The following is a 21535-nucleotide window of genomic DNA, read 5'->3' as shown; positions in this document are numbered from 1 at the left end:
CTCCTCCCTCCTCCCTCCTCCCTCCTCCCTCCTCCCTCCTCCCTCCTCCCTCCTCCCTCCTCCCTCCTCCCTCCTCCCTCCTCCCTCCTCCCTCCTCCCTCCTCCCTCCTCCCTCCTCCCTCCTCCCTCCTCCCTCCTCCTCCCTCCTCCTCCTGCCCCTCCTCCGCCTCACCCTGCGGCAGCCCCGCCGCCAGCACCTCCCGCAGGTCACTCCACAGCACCAGGCAGTTGGCCCAGCCGCGCAGCTCCACATCACCCAGCGGGTCCTTGCCGCCCACCTACACACATGCACCGCACGGCGATACCGCGCCAGTAGCAGGCCGGGCGGTCGGGCGGCGGCGGAACTGTCAGCGGGCTGGCCCCAGCAGTGATACGGCCTTGCCTTTTGAGTGGTCTGGGCGGGGGGAGATGTGCGGCACGTCGGGACGCCTGGGTGCCACCTCCAGGAGGCCGAGTGCTCAGCCCACGCCCGCGCGATCTCTTACCCAGGGCAGCCGCTCTCCGCTCACGTCGTTGTACTGGTAGACGCCGCTGGTGATCGCGCCGCGCTCAGCCAGCCTGGGGGCAAAGCACAGGGCGGCCGGGGGGGGATTGGGGGAGTTGGGGTTCGGGGGTTAGGGGTAGTGGCGTGGCCGTGCTAGCGCGTGGATGGCAGTGGTGGCAGCCGGGTGGCTGTGGTGGTGATCGCATGACATTGGATGGCTGTGGATGGCGGCGGCAAGTGTGCAGGGCATGTTAGGGGCGACGGCCAACATGCGGCCATCTGCACAACACAACACAACACAGCCAGGAGTGCTTTGACGCGGCCAGCAGCCTGTGCCCTGGCATGAAACCCACCTGTCCGCACAGACAGCAGGCAGCATACCCTTGCCATACCCTCTTTCTGTGTAGTCTCTTTGGCCCTCGACACACACGCACGGTACACACACACAACCCCAGTGACACACACCTGTGCATGAGGCCGGGGTGGATGGCCTGCAGCGCGCGCGCCCCATTGGTCTGGATGAGCACCCCCGAGCCCTGGGTGCGGAACACCGGGCTTGCCTCAAACACCTGCGTGTGCGTGTGGTAAAGCACGAAGGTAAAATGTGTGTATATGTGTACGTGGGTAAGCGTGTATGAATGTACGTGTGCGGTGTGCATGCACATGATGCGGAGTGTGTAGGGTGGGCTCCGTACTTGCACAAGGATGCCGTGTGCAGGGAGGACGCATCAGAGGCAAGTGGCGAAGAGGCGTGTGCGCAGGTGCCGCGAAAAGGGCGCCCGCGACAGCGTTGGCTGTGCCGCGAGCGAGCAAACGGCGCGCCAGGGCATGCACCCTAGACGTGTGTGTGACGCGGCTGCCCAGGAACCCCCACCCCCGGTCCCTGCCCAACCCCCACCCCACTGGCCCGCCCTGCTGACCCTGCAGCACAGCGCAGCTGCTTTCCATACTACTGCCGCCGTCAAACCCGAAGCCGATCGTAGGGAGTCAGCCACCAGTGCGTGGACCGGTGCGTGTTTCGTCGGGCGGGCCTTAAACCAGTATCCCTCAATATCTTTCCCATCATGCAACAAAATGCGAGATACATGTGGGCAGGGCACACTGGCGCCAATACTTGCCTTAATTCTCAGCGTCGGTTTTGCTTGCAGCAGCGCGGCCGCAGTCGCGAGCCCCGCAGGCCCACCCCCAACGATAGCCACATCTAGGTTATCAAAGACGACTTTACAGCTGTGCTCGGAATGCACGGACAACTGCGGGGGCTTGACAATCGCAGGCGCTTGCGCTTGCAGCGAGCTCCTTACGCCGACTGCAAGTCGCCTATTATGAGCACCGGAAGTTCTGGCATGAAACTTGCGTTGGAGCATTCTTCTGGTACGCAAGTATCTGTCGTTGATGTCTGATGACAGTGCTGGGCGTCCCCAAATCTAGTTTTATATGATGGCACCCGTTACACGATGGAAGGAAGGTAAGGTAGAAGATTATGTGGCACTGTGGGACAAGGGGCCCGGGTCGATCACGTGGGAGTCGCGGGGGAGTCGCGATCGCCACAGCGGTTGGTGCCAGGGTTGGTGCAAGCGCGGGTTCTGCCATCCCCGCCCGAAAAATGTCGTAGCTCATAAAAATATGCGATCTGTGCATTTCCAGTACTTAACCAGCGCTGGTCAAGCACACCACGCTCGTTGAGTTATGACAGGGTGAACTCCACGGGTGAACTCACGACGTCACGATTGGCGCTCACAGCATGAAGTCGCAAATTGTGTACACTGGAACAGAAAGGCTCTCAGGTGTCCCGAAGCCGTATTATATCGCCGGCAGCCCAACACGCCAAGGCTGCATGATTGTCGCCCGCTCGCGCACACGCGCTGCGCTCAACAACGCGCACTACAAGCAGCTTCTGCCATTTACAGCAACCTTACGAGGTGGTGCAGCGCTGCCGGGGCCACAAGCGGCACTAACGCTCGCTCACCGCAGAAGCAGTACTCTTGCCAGCAGCATTGCCCTGCAAGCGCGATCAACGCGCGCCCTCAGGCCAGCAGTTTCGCAGACAGCAGTCATGGGCGCCACGGCTGAGGAGGTTGCACCCCTGGATGTGGCGGTGGTGGGGGGCGGCCCGGCGGGGCTGGCCGCGGCGGTGGCGCTCCTCCGCACCTGCCCGCCGGGCACTCGACTGCAGGTGGGCCCTGTGGGCTGCGCGGGACCCTATGAACTTGATACGCGCTATGATGTGTGGAGAGATGCTAGGAAGCAGGTGTTTGTACGAAGTTTAGTCTCAGCTGGGTGCGGCGGGGTTCATCACCACCACTTGTACTGGGGCCGCGCAATCATCTGCGCGCTCACCCTATCTTATCCACGTTATTGACAGCACACCCAAACCAGCGCACGCACCTTCCCACGCCTTCCCACGCCTTCCCGCGCACCCTTGTCTCGCCACATGCGTCCAGGTGTTTGAGGCGGGCGCCGCCTTCACGTCCAGCCAGGGCGCGGCTGTGGGGCTGTTCCTCAACGGCGTCAGGGCACTGGGGGCGCTGGAGCCCACCCTGCCGCACAGGTGTGCGGTGTTGTAATAGCACAGGGGGAAAGAGTGTGCTTGTGTGTATGTATGTGCTGAATTGCGGGCTGGAGGGAAGGGGGAAGGAGGGAGGGATTGGTAGGGAGGGAAAGGGAGGGAGGGAAAGGGCGGGAGGGAACGGGAGGCAGGGAATGGAAGGGGACTGCAACGTACCTTGCGTCTCGCTCAACCCGCCACACACCCAATATCCACACACACCTACACGCCGCTCCCTCCCGACATACAGGCTCATCGATGAGGCAGTGCTGTTCTCCCACTGGCGCGACTACGACGACGTCAGCGGCGAGCTGCTGCCGGGCAGGTGGGTGTGTGTGTGTGTGTGTGTGGAGGGGGGGTCATGTGGGTCATGTGGGTCATGTGGGTCGAGGGTGGTTGCCACCCAGGAGACCACACACATCGGCATAGCTAGTACGCCCGAGGTGGTGTGGTGCTCGCGCACCACTCGGTCCGTACGTGCCAGGTCCCTACGTGCCAGGGGCACGCCATGTTCAACACCTACCACCTGGACTGAGCACGTGCCTATTCCGCATGGCCCTCTGTGTATGTGTGTGCCTGCTGCCCTCGCTGCCTCGCCGCCCTCGCAGCATGCCGCTGGACCGCGCGGGCGGGCTGCGAGCGGCCGGCTACACGCCCTGCCACGTGCAGTGGAGCACGCTGCGGGCGGCGCTGTACGAGCTGCTACCGCCGGGTGAGGGGGGCAGAGGGTTTGAAGGGGGGTGGGGGGGGGGGGGGGTGTAAATCCCAGCCCAAACTGAACCCAACCAACCTCAAACGAGCGCAAGCGTAATACTTATGGGAGGGGGCCGAGGCGTCGTGGAGCAGCAGGGCGAGCGGCAGGGGGTTAGGCGCAGGACAGGAGGGCCATGAGGACGCGAGGCACGGGGTGCGCGTGTCATGCGGAGCCGTGCGTGCATAAGCGGGGTTATCGTTTCGATAGGTGGTGGGATGGCGCGGGCAGATGAACGTTGACGAGTTGCTCGAGGAGGTATGTGTGCATGCGATGACAGAGACAGGGGTGGCGACGGAGACGTGTAGGCATGTATGCTGCGCGCTACCTGCCCTACGAGCGGACGCTAATGGTTGGGCACATGCGCTGCTGCAGGCTCGGTGCAGTTCGGCTGCAAGGTGACCAGCTGTGATGAGGTCACCCAGGGCGGCAACGGCGATGTCGATAACAGCGGCGACGGCTACTATGAGCTGCGGATGATGCGGCGGCGTGGCGGAGAGGCCGGCGCGGAGGGCGGCGGCTCAGAGCAGGGGCTGGGGGAGGAGGAGCAGGAGGAGGAGGTGGTGGTGCGTGCGCGGCACGTGGTCGCGGCCGACGGCTACTTCAGCCGCGTGCGCCGGACGGTGAGTGCTAGCAGTTGGTGTCGAGGAAAACTCTTTCACACATAAGGGCTTGCGTTAATTGCTTCGGCCAGTTTGCTTGCTTGGTGTGATCGATAAAACACCGCCCCACCCACGCTGCCCGGGCTGTCCGTTGCCTTGATGGCGACCCTCACGCACGCCGCCTGCCCTGCCCTGCCGGATGCAACGGACGTTTGGACAGGGCGGCGACGGCGGCAAGCCCACCTTCCGCGGTAAGGTGCGCTGGTTCGGCAGCCTCACCACCGCTGAGTTGATGGAGGCGGTGCAGGCGGCTGCTGGTGCTGCTGCTGGTGCTGCTGCTGCTGCTGCTGGGAAGGAGGAGGAGGAGGGGAAGGCGGGTGCTGGCGGCCAGGAGGGGCCGAGGGTTCAGGCGGCGCTGCGGCTGCCCGAGTGTCTGGACACGGCACTGCACCCGGACGGCATGCGCTCGGTGCACCGCTGGATGCCGGGCGGGCCCAACCGCGTGCTGGATGTGCAGGTGCGTGTGTGGGGGGGTGGCTTGTGGGGGTGGGGTGGCGTGGGGTGGGTTGGCGTGTGTGGGTTGAGGGCGCGAAACATGGCACGTACACAGGATGAGGTGGGCTGGGCGGGCCTGGGCTGGACGGCGTGTGGCGATCGCACAGACAAACGACAACGCACACACACGGACACACACACACACACACACACACACTCGCCTTCCCGATCGCGCTTTCCCATCATCACACGCACGCAGGCCGCGCCTCGGGGCTTTGTGTTTTACCCCATCTCGCTGCCCACTGCCGGCCCGGGCGGCTCCCGGCTGGTGTGGAGCATGTACGCCGATATGCCGGTGCTGCAGGCGGCGGGAGTGGACTTCCCGCCGCCGCCGCCGCCACAGCCGGCGGGGGTTAACAGCAGCGGCGGCGCGGTGGCGGCTGCGCCGTCGGCGGATGCGCCGGCGGCGGACGACGCGCACGGCGCACATGTGGGCGGCTCGCGTGAGTGCCTGGTTGGGCATGGACGGGCGTGTGGGCGTGGGCGTGTGGGCGCGGGCGTGGGGTAGAGTTGCGGTGGTTCGGCAAGGCGCATGTGCCACGAGCTACCATACCGTTTGTTCTATCGCGGTAGAACTGTTACCTAACTTGCGACGTCATTGTGTGATGTGCGTGTGTGTGCGTATTCCCTCCCACACACGCGCAGGTGCTCGCGGCGTGGCTGCGCTGCAGCGGGCGCTGGCGGTGGCGGCGGGCTACGGCCTGCCAGCGGACGTGCGCTCCATCGCTGCCGCCACCCCGCCGGAGCGCGTGTCGGGTACGTGTAGCCGCCGGGGCCGGGGCCATCTGCTGTGGGACACACACTGACTTTTTACGTTGGCATTGCGCGCCTCTGGCGGTCAGGCTGTCCGCGCCAGCCAGCTAGCATTTTGGTACACAATATGTACGGGCAGTACGACTTCATGAGTAACATGATTGATATGATGTAATTGTACCTCCTTGTCATCGTGTGTGATGTGTACGGCGGTGACACACAGAGTTCGGCATGTACCAGCACACGCCGGAGATGGCGACGCCGGTGAGTGGCGGCGATGAGGGGGCTGCCTGTTCCGCCCGCCGGGGCTCATGCACTGGGCTAGGCAGCCACAGCAGTAGCGCTCATGCATCCGTGCTTGTGTGCCGAATGCAGCCAGCAGCCTTCTCGACTCATACCTCACACTACTGACTCACATACATAGCCGCCGTGGCCTTGGCAAACGTTCTCAGCCAATGTGTTCTCCCATCATCACTCAAGCCACCGAACACCACCGAACACCACCGAACACCACCGGACACCTTTCTTCCTGTGGTGTTGCGCTGGCAGGGCGCCTGGGCGCGGGGCCGGCTGGTGCATGTGGGCGACGCCGCACACGCGGGGCCGCCCGACGGCACCGGTGCCAACTTCGCGCTGGAGGACGCGGCGGTGCTGGGCGCGTGCGTGCGGAAGCACGGCCTTGGGCCCGAGGTGAGAGCGGGAGGGCTGGGCGTGGGTGCGGGTGTGCGTGCGGTATGCGTGCGGGGTGCGGGTTGGCATGTAGGGTGCGGGGTGGCAGGTAGGGAGCGCATGACTGGGCAGGGAGCACACGACTGGGCGGGGAGTAAATGACTGGACAGGGAGTACATGACAGGGCAGGGAGTACATGACAGGGCAGGGAGTACATGACTGGGCAGGAAGCGCAGGGTGGCGTGCTGGTGGGATGTCGGGCGCATGCGCGTGCACCGGACGTGAGTGTTGCTGGGTGGATTGGTCGGGAGGGGCCAGCCCTGCGTCGTCGCGACGGGCTGTGGTACGGCGGCCTGCAGCTTGATTGATTGTCCTGCATGCCTTGCCACAATAATGCGTACATGCAATCGCAAACGCACTAAGGCTGCAACTGACAACGCATCCTGAGGAGTGAAGCCGCCGCCACCGCCTCGCTCGAATTTACCATGTGCGATGTCGCTGACACGCCCGCCCGCACGTGTGCACGTGCGCAGGCATTCGCTGCCTGGGAGGCCGCCCGCCTGCCGCGCCTGTACGACCACCTGTACAACAAGGCCATCCCGCCGGCGTGAGTGCGTGCGTGCAGGCGTGGGGCTGGGCCTGGGGTTGGGCATGGGGTTGGGCATGGGATTGGGCATGGGATTGGGACTGAATTGTGCACGGTTGGCGCAATGCAAGTCCAACACGGGCTGCAGGGCTGCTCCTGCTGAACGCTGGCTCGCTTATGCCCATGTGGCGCTCGCCCACATGCCTGCACGGCGTGCTCTCATGCTCCTTGCCAACGTGCCCGCATGCACGACACAGGGAGAAGTGGGGCCGCATGGCGGGCGCGGAATTTGAGCCGCTGTGGCGCCCCGAGCAGGTGTGTATTTTGTACACCTACGCTCTGCATGTCCTTCTGGCTCATTGCTTACGCCCTCGAATCCAGGTGGTCAGGGGCCAGGGAGGCGAGCGAGGTCATTGTTGTTTTCGCGCTGGGGAACACGCGTGAGACCGCCCTCCTCCTGCGACCTCTCCTTATGGCGACGCAGGTGCTTGAGGCAGCGGCGGCGGCGACCCAGGAGGGCTCATCATCGGCCCGGCCTTACCTGAAGCCGCCGCCGCAGGTGGCGGAGGCGGCGGCCCGGGCTGTGGCGGCGGGCGATGACGCCGCCGCAACGCAGGTGCGTGGTGGGTTCGTTGCTCAGGGGGTATGTGTAAATGGGTTTTCAGATGCACCCTACAACAGGAATCCATCCCGTCCGTTGAGATGAAGAGCGCTCGGCCGTAAAATTGCCTTGATCTTTCTGCTGTTAGTGCGCACGTAATTACCGTGTTCCGTGCTTATGCAGGTCATCCGCGCCTGGGCCTGGTCGGCGCTGCGCGAGGCGGTGGTGCTCAAGGCCGTGGACGCGGGTGTGATCGCCTCGCCCGCAGACGCGGACCCGGCGCCGCCCGCCGCCGCGGACCCGCAGCAGCAGCAGGCGCCGCAGGCACCTGCTGTGGCGGCGGCGGCCGTGGGTGCGGCCAAGTCCTCGGCCACCTCGTCCTAGGCTGCTGTACACGTGAGACGGCTCGCTTAAGGGTGTGCCGTGAGCTTTCAGCAGGTGTGGGCGTTTTCAGTGTGTTCCTTCGCAAACTGATTGGCCGGGTCGATCTACTGCAGCACCCAGCAGAGCACATCATTCGCGAGGCACTCGGCCGTGGACCTGCTGGGTGGGTGACGGCTGCTACCGTGTGTTTTCATGTGTTTGTGTCTGTTTTGCGGTTCGGGAGAGGTTTTACTAGCTCGGCATTCTTTAGGGCACCATGAGTGAAAGCAAGGAGAGAGCGTGCGGAAGTGTTCAGTGCGAGACGCTCGGAGATACATGTGTTGAGGGAGCGAGGGCGCACGACTACATGTCCTACATCCTGAAGATGCATGAACTTACTGGCTCGTAGCTAAATCCCATCGTGTTTGATACGCCATTTACATCCACGTAGCTGCTAGCCTGTAGGCTGTAGCGGTTGGTAGCGTCGGTCCTGGTGGCCCCAGACGCCTGCAAACTTGCTGCTAGTTATTTGCACCGCCATACGGTTGCATCACATGCTTAGCATCATCAGCCACTTAGCCTGATGACGTGTGGGGCCGGGCGGTCCCCTGCCTGGCGGCCTCAGATGCATCTGGAGATCAGGAGACGTGATACCAGGTGATCCGGGGGAGTCACTGTGATCTAAATCCAACTTGTAATATTGCATCTGTCGCAGAGTCGCAGATAGGCCATACATAGCCGTGTCCACCGCTTCTGCATATGTGTCAATCAGGTTCAATCAGCATCAGGGAATCAGTGATGCGACCGACAGGCATGAAGCTTTCCAACTGCTTAGGTCTCCTGCCGATTGATTGGACGTTGCCTACCCCACGCCAACTCAAACAAGACGCCACATCCACCCAAAGGCATACATTTAACTTAGACGTGTGCCGGTGTGCGTGCATGCAATATGACAATAGATTGCTCAAAGCGCCTGTGCGCCTTCCTTCCTTCATCTAACGGAACGACCAGCTCCCCGCCGGCGCCTGCTGCACCGGCTGCGGCGTGAAGGCGGGCCGCGCCGCCAGCTTGCCCAGCAGGGTGGTCCGCACCGCCTCGCGCGACCACTCGGTCAGCACCTGTCAGCAGCCATGCAATGGCGGGCCGGGCCGCGACAAGGCTTGAGAGGTAGTGATGGAAGTCAGGATATGTGTGTGTTCGTGTGTGTGTGTGCGTGTGTGTGTTCGTGTCTGTGTGTGTGTGTGTGTGTGTGTGCGTGTGCGCGTGTGTGTATATGTGTGTCTGTGTGTGTGTGTGTGTCTGTGTGTGTGTGTGTGTGTGTGTGTCTGTGCCATTGACCCGCCGGCTGGACCTCATGTCCTCCCTACCGGGGGTTCGGCACCCTGCACTGTCCGGCATTGCAGGGTCTCGACTCTCGAGGCCGCAACATTTCGCACACAAAAGCACACGCTCACGTATCTCACCTCAGCCGCCGCCGCCTCGCCGCCAGCCGCCGCCGCAGCCGCCACCTGCGCCGCCACCTCCAGCGGCACCCCACCCTCACTTCCAGCACCCTCAGCACCCTCAGCACCTGCCCCTGCCGCCGCCCCTGCCGCCGCCGCCGCCGCCGCCGCCACCTGCTCCGCCGACCACAGCCGCTCGAACGCGGCCTGCTGGATAAGGGGGGTGCGCACCGCGGCGTTGGGCGTGCGGTCGCCAAGGATGGCGGCCACCCGCGGCTGCCGGGCGGCCTCCCAGGCGGCAAACGCCTGTGGGGGCGGGCGTGCACTAGTCATTACCTTAGTCGTACAACACGCGCATCGCCGTAAATATACGCGGCAGAGCAGATGACGCCGATGTGTTCGCCAATGTGAGGTGTAAGACTGAGAGAGGGACGTGCTTACCTCGGGCCCCAGGCCGTGCTTCCGCACGCACGCGCCCAGCACTGCCGCATCCTCCATGGCTAGGTTTGCGCCCTGGCCATCGGTGGGGCCGGAGTGCGCGGCGTCGCCCACCGCCAGCAGCCGTCCCCGGGCCCAGGCGCCCTGTGTTGCAGAAGATAACAGACAGCGAAAGTGTGTGTGCGTGTGCGCTGCCGTGTGTTGTGTTGGCGTGATGTGGCGGCGTGGCGCCATCACGGCTGCGCCCAGCTTCGCCCCCGTCCCCATCCCCGCTGCTTGTTAGCGTACCTCCCGCTGAGCGTCTTGATGCTTGCACTGCTCAGCCCCTGCCCCCGCCACTCCCCACATCTCCCCCCCTCCCACACCTGCCCACACCTCCCCACACCCGCCCACCCTTCCACCCCTCCGGCCCCTGACCTGCACGAAGCCCTCCACGTCATGGAAGGAGATGCCGTGCTCCGTGACGGTGTGCGGCGGCGCGGCCGCCAGTAGCTGCAGCAGGTCGGGCGGCAGGTGGCGGAAGGTGGCCAGCAGCCGCCGCAGTGCGGTGGGGCCGGCGGCGCCCGTGGAGGAGCCGCCTGAGGGTCAGAGGGTCAGAGGGTCAGCAGGACCGCATTGTCACGGAGAGGATAGGGCGGGATGCTAGGAATGAATGGGAAGGAAACGATAGAAGTGGTTAGCACGCACAGTGTCACACACACAGACACGAACACACAGATACACAGACACACAGAGACACAGAGACACAGAGACAGACACACACAGAGACACAGAGACACAGAGGCACAACACAGACACACAGAGCCCTGTCGTTGGTTATACCAGATACACGATTCACGTGATCTGGCAGAATAACCGTGGAAACCGTAGTCACACAGCGACACACACAGAGACGCAGAGACGCAGAGACGCAGAGACACCGAGACAGAGACAGAGACAGAGACAGAGACAGAGACAGAGACAGAGACAGAGACAGAGACAGAGACAGAGACAGAGACAGAGACAGAGACAGAGACAGAGACAGAGACAGAGACAGAGACAGAGACAGAGACAGAGACAGAGACAGAGACAGAGACAGAGACAGAGACAGAGACAGAGACAGAGACAGAGACAGAGACAGAGACAGAGACAGAGACAGAGGACAGAGACAGAGACAGAGACAGAGACAGAGACAGAGACAGAGACAGAGACAGAGACAGAGACAGAGACAGAGACAGAGACAGAGACAGAGACAGAGACACAGACACAGACACAGACACAGACACAGACACAGACACAGACACAGACACAGACACAGACACAGACACAGACACAGACACAGACACAGACACAGACACAGACACAGACACAGACACAGACACAGACACAGACACAGACACAGACACAGACACAGACACAGACACAGACACGCACACACACGCACACACACACACACATGCGCTCTCACCAAGGTGGACACTGACAGGGCCGTCCCCAGCCTCGCCGCCCTCCGCCTCCGCCTTCCCCGCCCCCTTCTCCTCTCCAGCCTCCGCCGGCGCCGGCCACTGCTCCCCCGCCGCCAGCAGTCGCGACAGCGGCGCAAAGGCCGCGAACACCAGCCTGCCGCTGGCGCCGGCCGGGTACACCAGCACCAGCGTCTCGGGCGGCCCCGGTGGCGGGCGGCCCTCGGGACCCATGGGCGTCCACACGTGGGAGCTGACGGCGCCCTGGTGGGGGGGGGCGGGGGTAGGGTAGGGTAGGGCGGGTGGGTAAGGTGGGTGGGGTGGGCAGGGTGGGTTGGGTGGATAGGGTGGGTAGGGTGGGTAGGGTGGGTGTTACATTCAAAGGACTAGTTAAGGAAGTGGTAGTGGGGGGTGGATAGGGTGGAATTGGGGCATGGGGCGGCAGGCACGCAAGCGCATTAGAGGGTCACCTTGCCCTTGTACTCCCTCTCCTCCCTCGTCCTCTCGTTTTCCTCCCCTCCCCCGCCCCCTTCCCCCCAACACACCAGGCCCCCCCACCTGCGGGTCCTGCTCCGGGTCCAGCCAGACGGGCCGCGGCGCCCGCCCGCCCGCCGCCCCCAGTAGGTCGGACCGGGCCACACTGCCGCGCCACGTCAGCCGCTCCCGGAACACGGGCGTCCTGCCGTCGCCCGCCTGTCGGGCGGGAGGAGGGCGGCACGGGCGTGTGTCAGGAGGACATATGCAAGGGGAAGGTCGCGAGGGGAACGTGCGTGTGTGTGTGTGTGTGTGTGTGTGTGTGTGTGTGTGTGTGTGTGTGTGTTTGGTTGTTTGTGTGTGGAGGGGCAGAGAGGAGGGGTGCATGGGCGGTGCGCGGGTGGGATGGGCAGCAGCCATCAGTGGTGGGGCTTCTCCTCGGGAGATGCAGCAATGCTCAGCGGGAGCCAGCATGTGATGCTCACCTGTCCATCATCCATGGCATCACAACACGTCAATGCCCTCTGGACCCTCCCAGACCCCACACTCCGTGTAGGCGTAACGCTATATATAGTTCTACACCACATTCGGTACATAACCCTGCGGAACACGCCCTGGGGCATCTAGATGTGTCTTTTGTTGACTGTCCTACTACACTCCGCCCCTGACCCGCCGCCCTCTCACCGTCCGGCGCACGCGGCTGAAGTATCCGTCCGCCGCAATCACGTGCCGCGCACGCACCACCACCCGCTGCCCCCGCTGCGGCCCCGGCCCCGTCCGGACCACGTCCAGCTCGTACAGCTGCTGCTGCTGCTGCTCATCGGCAGTAGCCCCGGCGGCGGCAGTAGCAGCACCCTCCGCGGCAGTGGCTGTAACAGCACCCCCCGCGGCAGTGGATGTAGCAGCAGCAGTGGCAGCAGTAGCAGTAGCCGCCTCGGCGGGTGCGGCACAGGACACGGCCTTGCAGCCAAACTCCACAACGCCTGTCGGCCCGATTTGTTGAACAGCGGTGCGGGCTTTCAGACGTTGCGGTTTCATGAGTATTGGTGTGTGATGTTGCAGGGTGGCAGTAAGGCTCTGGTGAGAATGCTTCTGGTGAAATGTGCGTGGCACGGGCACACTCACCCGGGGGTAGCGAGCCGTACAACGCGGCACGAATCTCATTCCATTCTATCAGCCCTGGACTATACCAGCCGCCGGTGCCGCTGCTGCTGCTACTGCCGCCACCATCGGAAGCAGCGCTACTGCCCGCCGTAGCCACTCCTGCTCCTCCCGCCGCCGCCGCAGCCTGCTGTGTCTGTGTCTGCTGCTGCTGCTTGCCGCTGCTGCTGCTGCTGCCGGCGGTCAGCGCCGCGGCGTGGTCCACGCCGCGGCTCCAGGGCATGCGGTCGCCGGTGACGTCGTTGTAGGTGAACATGCCCGCCAGAAGCTCAGAGCGGGCGGCCAGGCTGGTGTGTGTGTGTGTGTGTGTGTGTGTGTGTGTGTGTGTGTGTGTGTGTGAGGGGGTTACATTCATGATTAAGCAGAAGCGAAGAGTCGCCAGGCACATTGGGGGGAGAGGGAAGATGGCAGAGGGAAGAGGGCAGGGAGGATGGGGTGAGAGGGGCGGGGGCTTATTGCGGGCAAGGGGTCAGCCAGGCGCCCCAATGCCTCCGCTCGCCCCTGTACCTACCTGGGCATGAGGCTGGGGTGGATGGCCTCCAGCGCCCGCGCCCCGTTAATGTTGAGCAGCACACCCGCGCCCTGCTGTGTGTAGGCGGGGCTGGCCTCCAGAACCTGGAGGAGGGGGAGGAGGGGGTGGGAGGAGGTGTGGGTGTGGGTGGAGGTGTGGATACCCGTGGAAGGGGGGTTTGAGGAGGCGTGCTTGTGTGTGTGTGTGTGTTAAAGAGCACAAGGAAAACATTACGCGTAGGACAGTGTATGCGATGCAGAATTACGGCCGCGGATTACCTTCAGAGTATACTTACCGCAGCCGACCGACCTGCCGAGCCGAGACCATACTTACCCGAAGCACCTGTTACGCCCATCTACCTAACCTTGGGTGGGGATTAGTGTCCACACGATCCCAAGGGTGCAAGCCCATGCGAGTGTCCTACAACGTTCCCAGGCACTCCTAACCCGAATAGCCCGCCCGCTGATCGCAGCCGAACTGTGTGTGTGTGTGTGTGTGTGTGTGTGTGTGTGTGTGTGTGTGTGTGTGTGTGTGTGTGTGTGTGTGTGTGTGTGTGTGTGTGTGTGTGTGTGTGTGTTTTTTGGGGGGTCCAGGGGCATGAGCAGGCAGACGATGGCGGCGGTGATCAGGCGCAGCAGGTTGGAGGGGAAATGTGTGTTTGGTGGTGGTGGTGGTGGTGGGGGTTCATGGGGAGGCGCTGGCAGGTACGGGGCGGCGGCACGGGGAGGGAAGGCGACCGGCCGGAGGCAGGAGTGGTCGTGGGGCGGGAGGGAGGCACTCGCAGGTGGCTTGGGGCGTTTTGGGGGCGCACGTGTGGGGGGCTTGTCGCGTGCCATGCAGTGCGCAGAGCGCTGTCCATTCCCGTCACCCTCCCTTCCCTCTCCCTTCACCCCCGCCACACAACCATGATCCAAGCAAACCCCACTCCTCGCCCCGTGCCCAGAGAACTTCTCCTGCACAGGAGCCCTCTCCCGCCCCCATCCCCGGCACTCGCCTTGAGCTTGGTGCCTGCCGGCAGCACTTGCAGCAGCGCCAGCGCGCAGGCGAGCCCGCACGGCCCGCCGCCCACGACCGCCACATCAAGCACCTCATCCAGAGATGCAGGCTGCGCAGACGATGCAGCCGGGCCCTCAGCGGCAGCGGCCCGCAGAACCAAACTGCCCCGCATGGAATCGCGCGTCGACGTCGCACCCAACGGACGCGTTGGTAGCTTCCGGTTCAAGCCAAAGTCTATGCTACGCTGCTTGCGCTGCAGGAGTGCACTCGGTGCAGCGAGAGCGCATGCTCGCGCAAGGATAAAAGGTTCGCGGCGGTGCGAGCAGCAGTTGGCCCCGCGGCGAGCCGAGCGCGGGCAAACAGTATTGGCTTTCAGCATGGCGCTAATTGTTAGATCAACTAAAGAATTGTGATCTTAATGTGCTGCTCAACAAGGTTATCGCGAACACGCCAGAACTGCGAATTTGCGCTCGATGCGAACGGCAGGCTCTCACACCCCCTGCGGCCGCAGTTTTCCCCCTTCTCGCACGCAGTAAAAATCCCCAGCTGGTGAACTGCTCGGCGATTATGTCTGTTGTGTCAGTCAATACGTCTGAGGCGGCCCCAGCACAGGCCTGCCGCTCCGCGCCTACAGTCCGCGCCTGCCTGCCTGCTCCGTGCCAGTCCGTGCTCGCAAATTGCTCCGTATCCCCCCCACCTCTGACCAGTAGCGTGCACCCCAAGCATTATGCTAACGTGTCAAGCTTTGTAAAATGTCCGGTATACTGAAAATCGCACTATGGGCCTGTGCAGCTGCCTCTGTTGGCAGCTCGCGTTCTTCATATCAACGCGCACACGCTCAAAAGCAGGAGTGCCTTGACAGTTGACACACATGGTCCCACACACGAAGACCTGCTCGCCGCTTCCTCCTCTGCCTCCGCCCCTGCAGTGCCGCCTCACACGCCACGCCACGCCGCGCCACGCGACGCCACGCCACGCGGCGCCGCCATCTATCACCCGCCGCCTTCCCCCATGTTCTCCCTGTGCCCCATGCAGCAGTGTGCTCCCTGTGCCTGCGCACCAGATGCCGTACAGATCCGCCCACATCACCCCCTCCCACGCTGCTACGCGCGCCGCCTCCCTCCCTCCCTTTCTCCAACCCTTCCCCCCCCCCCATGCAGCACCGCCCGGGGAGCGGGACATACGGGATCCGGCCCCGTCACCGCCCTGTCAGCCACACGGGCCTGTGAAGCACCACCTCCAGCGCCACCCCCTGCCGCTCCGCACTCCGCACCGCATTGCCGTTGGCGGTCAGCGTCAGCTGCGGCAGTAGCAGCAGCAGGCAGCAGCGGCAATAGCGGCAGTAGCAGGCGGCAGCAGCGGTAGTGGCAAAAGTGGCAGTCGTGGCAGTAGCAGGCGGCAGAAGTAGGAGCAGTAGCAGGTGGCAGTAAGTAGCAGCTTCAGCAGCAGGCAGACATTGGACGGCTACAGCACTTTGACCAGCACCGAGGGACCAGGCTCAGAGCAACCCCCGCACTCCAACCATCCTTCGTCCCCCACCCCAACCGACACCATTCCCACCGCCACCGCCACCGTACCATTCCCTCCCTCCCTCCCTCCCTTCCTCCCTCCCACGCACCGCTCTGCGCCCGTCGCCCAGCCCAAACACCGCCAGCTGGTCGCGCCCCAGGCACTCGGACAGCAGCGCCCGGCAGCGGTCAGACAGCTCCTGGAGGGGGAGGGGGGGGGGTGTACATTCATGATTAGTTAAGGGGAGGGGGAAGGGCTGGTGCCGCGAGGGAGGTGGACAGTGGTGGGTTGCAGGAACAGGGCGGCAATCTAGCTGTAACCCCAGCACGGACACATATGAAACACAATTGATGGAGCACATTTACACGCACACTGGCATACACGCACCTTTTGATAAACACACACCCCTCCTCCTCCGCCCCTCACCTCCGGGTGCGCCTGCGTGTCCACCACCTGCAGCCGCGACCGCAGCTGCGTCCAGCGCCGCCGCTCCCGCGGCCCGCCGAACATGTCCAGCAGCGTCTGCGGGGCGGGTGTGTGGGCGGTGTGTACGGCGCGTGGGTGGGTGGTGGTGCGGTGTGGCGGTGCAGACAGGCAGGCGGGCGTGCAGGAGGCGGTGGGTTGGCTGGGTCAGCGAGCCTGTGCGTCCCCCTGTGCACCCCGGTACGCATATGCCGCAGCAAACACGGCACATCTCACACACACACACACACACACACACACACACCCGCACGCACCTGGAACTGTGCCACTGCCGCCGCCGCCGCCAGCAGGGGCCGCCCGCCGCCCACCAGCGGCCCCACCTCCTCCAGCAGCGGCCGAGACCGCTCCGCAGCCAGGCACTCCTGCGTGTGCATGTGCGTGTGTGTGCATGTGCGTGTGTATGTGTGTTTGGTACTTGATTCCAAGCCGAACCCTGGAGTGAGGGAGGCCCCCCATCCCCCCCGACGCTTCCTTGACTCTTGCGACCTACCGTATTTCCTTGGCTCGGGCACATAACACCCCCTCCTCCCTCACCCCCTCCTCCCTCACCGCCCGCCCACGCGCCCCCCCCCTCCCCCGGCCCCCACCCACCACCCAGTGCCCGGTGCGCTGCGCCCAGGCCCGGACTCCCGGGTCGGCCGCGCCGCCGTGGCTCATCTCGCTGACCAGGCCGCACATGGCCGTCACGTCCAGACACGTGGCGGCAGGCAGCGGCGGCGGCGGCGGCAGCCCGGTGCGCAGAGCCTCTGCATGTAGGGGGCGTGTGTGTGTGTGTGTGTGTGTGTGTGTGTGTGGTGTGTGTGTGTTAGTGTGTGTTAGTGTTAGTGTGTGTGTGTGTGTGTGTGTGTGTGTGTGTGTGTGTGTGTGTGTGTGTGCGTGTCAGGGCGGGAGAGGGGTTCCAGGGGTTGTGGTGGTCCAGGACTCAGGAGGCGGCGGCACCACAGCGGCGCAGGGGCGCATGTGGGCAGGGGCGCATGCCGGCATGCGTGGGGTTTCAGCACCCGGGACGCACGATGGCGGAGACGCATGCAAACAGACACACAGGCGTACACACGCACAGGCCAATACATACACACACATGCCCCCTCCCTCCCCCGCACACACACGCACGCGCACCTGGCCCCAGCGCCACGTGTGCGCCCAGGGCCCGGAGCTCCCGCACCACAGCCGGGTGCGCCACTGCAGGGGGGGGCGGCGGGTGGGTAGGTGGGGGGGGGGTTGCAAGGATTGGTACAGAGAAGTGTAGCGAAGTAGACAGCAGGTGTGGTGTTGTGCGTACCGATGATGGGGGGGTTACAATCATGATTAGGTAAGAAGAAGGGAAGTTGCAGCCACAATGGCACATTGGTACAGCATGCGAGTGGGGCGGGAGGGGGGGTAGCCATCCATGGGATGGTGTGTATCAAATATGAATATAGTGGGGGCGGGGGCCGCAGCAGCCAGGGAGGTCAGCAGTGAGCAGCCAGGGGTCGTCCGGGTATGGCACGTCCGGGTATGGCACGTCCGGGTATGGCACGTCAGGCGCCCCCACTCCCAACGACAGGAGGCTGACCGGGCCACAGGGCTCCGGCCCACAACCCCCGCCTCTTCCTCAGACACGCAGCCACACACCCCAGCCCGGCCCCTCCCCGTACCCCTGCACCCCACCTCCACCTACACACACACACACACAGCTGCTGTTTCCTTTTGGGATTGGTTCAGAGTTAACCCCACCACACACACACACACATACACACACCTCCCACTCACAGCTGGGGTCGGGGAAGAACAGCACTACAGCAGGCGGCCGCCAGCGGCGCCAGTGCTGCGGCGCCGCCGCCACCGCCACAAGCTCCTCCACCTGCCGCCGCAGGCCCTTGCCCGCGCCCTTGCCTGCGCCTGGAGGGAAGGGGGGAGCGAGAAACACACATGCAGAGGTCGGGTGCGTGCGTGCGTGTGTGGTTACAAGAGAGCGCATGGGAAGGAACGCACAAAGGATGTCAGTACGATGCGGCTGGGCAAGGCAGCTTCACGGAAACGTAGCATCACGGAGAGCGCCTCCGCAACCCCCTCCCCCTCACCCGTCCAGTGCACACTCTCCCCTGCCCCTCCCTCCCTCCCGCCCCCATTCTCACCCGTACGGTGCACGCTTCCCCATCCCTTCCTCCCTCCCTCCCTCCCTCCCCCCACCCGTCCAATGCACGCTCTCTCTCTCCCCCTCCCTCTCCTCCCCTCCCCCTCACCGGTTCAGTGCACGCTCTCCCCCTCCCCCTCCACTCCCTCACCGGTCCAGTGCCATCCCCTCCCCCCCCCTGCCCCCCTCCATCTTACCCGTCCAGTACACGCTCTCCCTCCCCCTCCTACCAGTCCAGTGCACGCTCTCACCCCTCCTACCCCTCCACTGCACGCTCTCCCTCCCCTCCTACCGGTCCAGTGCACGCTCTCCAGCCCGAACGCCTCCTGGTTCTTCACCTCCACCCACACGTGGCCGCCCTGAGCCACCACATCCACCTCTGCCACCAGCACCTCATCCACACGCGGCGGTGGCTGCTGCTTTGGCTGCTGCTGCTTTGGCTGCTGCTGCTGCTGCTGCTGCTGCTGCTCCATTGGATGTGGATGTTGTCGTTCTGCCAAGGCCAAGCCCGGGTTGCGCCACAGGTCGGAATCCGGACCATCTGCTCCTCCGGCGCCTGCTGCCGCACCATCACTGCCCGCCTCCGCCTCCGCCGCCTCCGCCGCCTCCACCTCGTGCTGCAGCGGCCGCTTCTGCCCCACCGTTGCCGCAGCCAGCGCCACCGCCGCCGGCTGCAACGCGCCAGCAGCCGTCCCTGTTGTCGCCATGCCGGCAGCTGCTGCTGCAGCGACAGCGGCAGGGGTTGCTGCTGCGGCGGGGCCCGAGCCCGGCGGTGGCGGCGGCTGCGGCGGCCCTGCGCGCCCCGCGGTGAAGCGGCGCAGCACCCCCACCACCCCGGGCGCCAGCTGCGCCGCCAGCAGCTCCCCCTGTGAGTGTGAGAGCACATGGGGCAGGGCAGGGGAGGCAGCACAGTACGGCACAGCACGGCACAGTACGGCACGGCACCGGGCGGGGCAGTACAGGGGGAGTCTTGGGCAAGGACCACGTGCTTGGAGGGGAAGGGGAAGGCAGCAGCCAGCCGCTCCCTGCCAGCACTCCCACCACTCAACCCCAGGCCCCGCGCCCCCCGCCGCGCGCGCCCACCCCACCATCGGACTGCTGCCGCCGCTACCACTGCCACTGTCACCCCCAACCACCAGCCCCCACACCCACCTGGAATCCGCGTAGGTTGTTGATAATGCCCTGCACTCGCTCCGGCGTCAGCACCAGGCGAGGTGGCGGCGCCGCCGGCGTGCTGACGCCACGACCCCCGCCCTTGCCCTTCTTCGCCTTCGCCTTCACCCTGCTGCCCCCTGCTGCTGCGCCCGCCGCTGTAGACGTCACCGACCCTTCCTCCGCTTGTGTTGCCAGTGCCGCCGCCTCTTCCTCTGTTGCTGCTGCTGTTGCTGCTGCTGTTGCTGCTGCTGCTGCTGCTGCCGCTGCTTGTGCCAGTGTTGCTGGTGCTGCTACCGTTGCTGCTGCCGCCGGCTCCCCGGTGAGGTCCAGCGGCTGCGCGGCATCGGCGCTGCCGGGTGCGGCCGCTGTGTCCGCGGGGGGCTGCAGCGGCGCTGGCGGCAGCGGCAAGCACCGCCGCACAAACTCCAGGTCGCTTCGGATCCTGTTGTATTTAAGTGAACCCGCACGCACACACGACACAACGGACATGCCGCCACGCTTTCTTGCACGAGCCTAGCAATTCACGAAGAAGGCACGCACGCCACCGCTATTGCCTCTTACTACACAGCAGTACCTCCCATAGACTACAGCGCCCTCATCCGCACCCACCCACCTATCTTGCATCCGGTCGGCGGCCCTCCCTCGGCAGCGGTCCGGCCGCTTCAACCCGGACGCGCGCACACAAACACACACACACACACGCCTTCCCACCCTCCCAGCCCTCCTCCTCCTCCCCCCACCCCTAACCATGCACTCCCACCTGCGAGCCATCTTGTCCAGGTTGACCACGTGCGGGTGCGCCGCCGCCAGAGCACTGGCCACATCCACTCCCCGCTGCAGCAGCGCCTGCAACACACGCACACACACACACGCATACGCGTGCATGACCCTACCGTCAGCGTTGTGCGGCATCGCAAACATTTTGCCCTGCGTGTTTCGTTCCCTGCTGCTCTCGTGGCACGTACGCACACAGGCGCACCACAGTAACGCATCAAATGTACCGCACGCACGCACACACACACACACACACACACACACACACACACACACACACACACACACACACACACACACACACGGACGGTATTGAAACTTTTGGTAGGTATCCGCAAGTCACTCCGACCGCCTGGCCGGGCTTGCTTTTATTGTTATGCTATCAACACGCGGCTGATGAGATAAGCCGCCCACGCACTGGTGTCCCCGCGCACCTGCAGCTGCAGTGCCGAGGGCAGCTCCGCCGCACTCAGGCCGTCCAGGTTGCCGCACACCGGCAGGTCCAGCGTCACAGGCCAGCCGGGCCCCTGCTGCTGCTGCTGCTGCTGCTGCTGTTGTGGCTCCTTGGCGCTGCCGGCATCAGGCAGCAAGGCAGTAGCACCGGAAGCAGCAGTAGCAGCAGTAGCAGCAGTAGCAGCAGTAGCAGTAGCAGCGGCGGCGCTGTCGGCGCTGCGCCAGCCGCACAGCGGCGCCAGAACCGCCAAGGGGTCCACTGGCTGTAGCCCCGAGTCCATCCAGGGACAAGGCGCTGCTACTGCCGCCACCTCCTCCCCCTCCTCCCCCTCCCCCTCCTCCTCCTTCGCCTCCACCACGGCTGCTGCCTCCACTTCCGGCTCTGCCCCGCTCCCCGCATTGCCTGCCGCAGTGCCGCCATCCGCACCCGCACCCACACCAGCAGCCACAGCTGCTGCCATCCCGGGCGCAAGAGCTGTCGGTGACAACGCCGGCAGCGGCGGGGCCACTGGCAGCACCGACAGCCGCCCAGCAGCCTCCGCCTCAGCTGTGGTTTCGGCCTCGACCTGTGGGGCTACTGCTGTTGCTGGCGCCGCCGCTGCTGCTGCCGTAGTAGCCGCCATGTCTTCACTACTGCTACCAGTGCGATTGATTTGAAGTGCCACTGAGGCTATC

At 64.6% G+C, this 21535-nt stretch overlaps 4 protein-coding genes across 4 annotated transcripts in view; 1 reads left to right on the top strand and 3 right to left on the bottom strand.

The window, feature by feature from the left end:
- Positions 1–1950, bottom strand: part of CHLRE_02g083550v5 (uncharacterized protein) — a 5462-nt gene extending 3512 nt beyond the window's left edge. Inside the window, exons 1-4 of the mRNA XM_043059287.1 lie at positions 1603–1950; positions 950–1053; positions 486–558; positions 173–278 (exon numbers count right to left, since the gene is read on the bottom strand). Coding sequence (XP_042926922.1) covers positions 173–278; positions 486–558; positions 950–1053; positions 1603–1848 — 529 coding nt within the window. The 5' untranslated portion in view covers positions 1849–1950. The remainder of the gene's footprint in view (positions 1–172; positions 279–485; positions 559–949; positions 1054–1602) is intronic.
- A 180-nt stretch (positions 1951–2130) lies between these two features.
- Positions 2131–8316, top strand: CHLRE_02g083500v5 (uncharacterized protein). Its single transcript, XM_043059286.1, has 14 exons — positions 2131–2657; positions 2926–3032; positions 3280–3354; positions 3638–3741; positions 4156–4403; positions 4603–4899; positions 5137–5380; positions 5583–5693; positions 5914–5954; positions 6240–6380; positions 6893–6966; positions 7203–7260; positions 7430–7561; positions 7730–8316. The coding sequence occupies exons 1-14, from the start codon at positions 2538–2540 to the stop codon at positions 7928–7930; spliced, it is 1953 nt and encodes a 650-aa protein (XP_042926920.1). The 5' UTR covers positions 2131–2537; the 3' UTR covers positions 7931–8316.
- Positions 8317–8334: 18 nt separating this feature from the next.
- On the bottom strand, positions 8335–14770 carry CHLRE_02g083450v5 (uncharacterized protein). The gene is made up of 10 exons (XM_043059285.1): positions 14372–14770; positions 13378–13481; positions 12831–13153; positions 12390–12688; positions 11790–11924; positions 11237–11495; positions 10207–10367; positions 9793–9933; positions 9373–9657; positions 8335–9027 (listed from the first exon to the last, which is right to left on the bottom strand). Exons 1-10 carry the CDS (start codon positions 14543–14545, stop codon positions 8905–8907), a joined length of 2004 nt encoding a protein of 667 aa, XP_042926919.1. The 5' UTR covers positions 14546–14770; the 3' UTR covers positions 8335–8904.
- A 158-nt stretch (positions 14771–14928) lies between these two features.
- CHLRE_02g083400v5 (uncharacterized protein) lies at positions 14929–21510 on the bottom strand. The gene is made up of 11 exons (XM_043059284.1): positions 20842–21510; positions 20394–20479; positions 19631–20075; positions 18771–19344; positions 18115–18243; positions 17482–17544; positions 16957–17111; positions 16620–16727; positions 16309–16404; positions 15992–16081; positions 14929–15673 (listed from the first exon to the last, which is right to left on the bottom strand). Exons 1-11 carry the CDS (start codon positions 21481–21483, stop codon positions 15572–15574), a joined length of 2490 nt encoding a protein of 829 aa, XP_042926918.1. The 5' UTR covers positions 21484–21510; the 3' UTR covers positions 14929–15571.
- Between the last annotated feature and the right edge of the window lie 25 nt (positions 21511–21535).

The sequence above is a fragment of the Chlamydomonas reinhardtii genome, chromosome 2 (genome assembly GCF_000002595.2).
Source record: "Chlamydomonas reinhardtii strain CC-503 cw92 mt+ chromosome 2, whole genome shotgun sequence".
Classification (NCBI taxonomy): domain Eukaryota; kingdom Viridiplantae; phylum Chlorophyta; class Chlorophyceae; order Chlamydomonadales; family Chlamydomonadaceae; genus Chlamydomonas; species Chlamydomonas reinhardtii.
The sequence above is the reverse complement of the archived record's forward strand: the minus strand, read 5'-3'. Positions and strand labels throughout refer to the sequence as shown.